The sequence below is a fragment of the Etheostoma spectabile genome, chromosome 13 (assembly GCF_008692095.1).
Source record: "Etheostoma spectabile isolate EspeVRDwgs_2016 chromosome 13, UIUC_Espe_1.0, whole genome shotgun sequence".
Classification (NCBI taxonomy): Eukaryota; Metazoa; Chordata; class Actinopteri; order Perciformes; family Percidae; genus Etheostoma; species Etheostoma spectabile.
In genome coordinates, this window is record NC_045745.1 from 10,738,320 (window position 1) to 10,740,227 (window position 1,908).

The 1,908-nt window shown below is 38.6% G+C and overlaps 1 protein-coding gene across 1 annotated transcript in view; it reads left to right on the plus strand.

Annotated features, from left to right (window-relative positions):
* pgk1 (phosphoglycerate kinase 1) overlaps positions 1–1,908 on the plus strand; it is a 15,411-nt gene that overhangs the window by 2,776 nt on the left and 10,727 nt on the right. The window contains exons 2-3 of the mRNA XM_032534682.1: positions 1,267–1,317; positions 1,420–1,575. Of these exons, the coding sequence (XP_032390573.1) occupies positions 1,267–1,317; positions 1,420–1,575 (207 nt within the window). The remainder of the gene's footprint in view (positions 1–1,266; positions 1,318–1,419; positions 1,576–1,908) is intronic.

Here is a 1,908-nt window from a genome sequence, read left to right on the forward strand (position 1 = left end):
CGCTGACCGTGTGTCTCAGTGCATCCGGTCCTCGGACAGAGGCAGGAAGGAGGGGCTGGTTACGTAACGGCCTGGAGTACGGGGGACGCAGCATGTTCCCATGGGGGGCCAGCGTGCAGCGCTGCATGTGCAACCAGCTGAGTGGTCAGAGCAACGCTCCAGACAAAAGACATTTTGGATAAATGTATCTTTTTTTTTTAATTTTTTTATTTTATATTTTTTTATTCAGAATACAAATATACAAACAAGGCATTAAATACAACAAAACCAATTTCAAAATTAAACTTTTGCCTCGGGTCGAGCAAAGAAACGCAACATAGGAGCATAAACATAGCAAATCTACCTTCAGAAGAAAAGAAATAAGACTAAAGAAACAAATATAAATAAATAAATAACTAAAAGGGGTCTATCTTACATTAAAAGTTTCAAGTAGATAAACCAAATCAGGAGCTTTTCCAACCTTCACCCGTTTCAGTGACATGTACAAAAGGTTTAGCTCATTCTTCCAATGGACCAGGGAGGTTTTGGTCTTAAAATATCTGCATTTACGTATAAAATGTTTTCCTAAAAAGCATCAAAATGTTGAGAACAAAGTCTACCTTCTTATCTTCAACAAAAACACCAAACTTTATATTCTTCACTGTCAAAGGTGGCGTCACGAGTCCCCTTGGATAAAAGTATCTCAACGAGTCTGTGCTGACTGCATTCTGTACTTCTGCCCAATATTCATACAGATCCCAGAATGCAATGCAGCAACAAAACCAGTTGTGTAGAGTCAAGATGGCAGAGGTGGCTATTTTTCTGAAATGGACGTGTTCAGTTAAATGCAATTGCTCTGAAATTAGTGGTAAAATGCTCTTGAACGTGGCACCAAATTTCTTTCCCTTCAAAGATTTAATACTTTCTATTTTGTTTTTGCAGGTTTCTTATTGTTTAAAAACTCCCTCCTTGACCCATTTCCTCTAATAAAAAAAAAAAAAAGTGTTTCCCTGTCTTTGGATTGGGGGTTAATTTTTGTTCAAGATGAACTGCTAACTAAACCCTTTTTTTGGAGAATTAGGAATATTTTTTAGTAGACCTTTGATTTAAATTGTCAACAAAAGGCCTCGCTATCCGCTGATGGTGTTTGACTACAGGTTTAATTCACAGCTGGAGAACACCAGATGTGTGTTGTAAAGAGGAAACATGGGAAATCCCAAAGAGACCAATGCATCGGACATCTCAGTAGGCCATGTTCTTTCTTGTAATCAAGTTTTCTTCTTGCAGGGTGGACTTCAATGTTCCAATGAAGGAAAAGCAGATCACAAACAACCAGCGGTAACGTCCACTTCACTTCTAAAGCATCTCTTCTTTAAATGACAATGAGAGATTTATATTGGCACACCGTTTTCTTCAAGGATAGAGTGTGTTGCTTTTCAGGATCAAGGCGGCCGTTCCCAGCATCCAGCACTGCCTGGACCATGGAGCCCAGTCCGTGGTGCTGATGAGCCACCTGGGCCGCCCGGACGGGAACTTTGTGCCGGAGAAGTACTCGCTGCAGCCCGTCGCTGCCGAGCTCAAGACCCTGCTGGGGAGGTCAGTTTCTGGGACGCAATGACACGTTTTCCTTCTTTAATTTCTTAAAGTAGGAATACGTTATACATCAAATTCATGACTAGAATATTTATATTTTTCTATTGAAGAAAGGAAAGTTATAAACCACTATAATAAAGTAGTTATAAGTATTTTCCAGTTTTTTTTTTCTTTAAGGAATCTGGCAACAGAATACACTGATAATCTATTATAAATAATACCAATATATATTCTTTATTATATGAATACACCAAATCCTCTATATTGTCAAGGGATGAGTGAAATCTGACTCCTGCTTGCAAAAATAATCTAAATGGATAACATTTTATTTAAAAG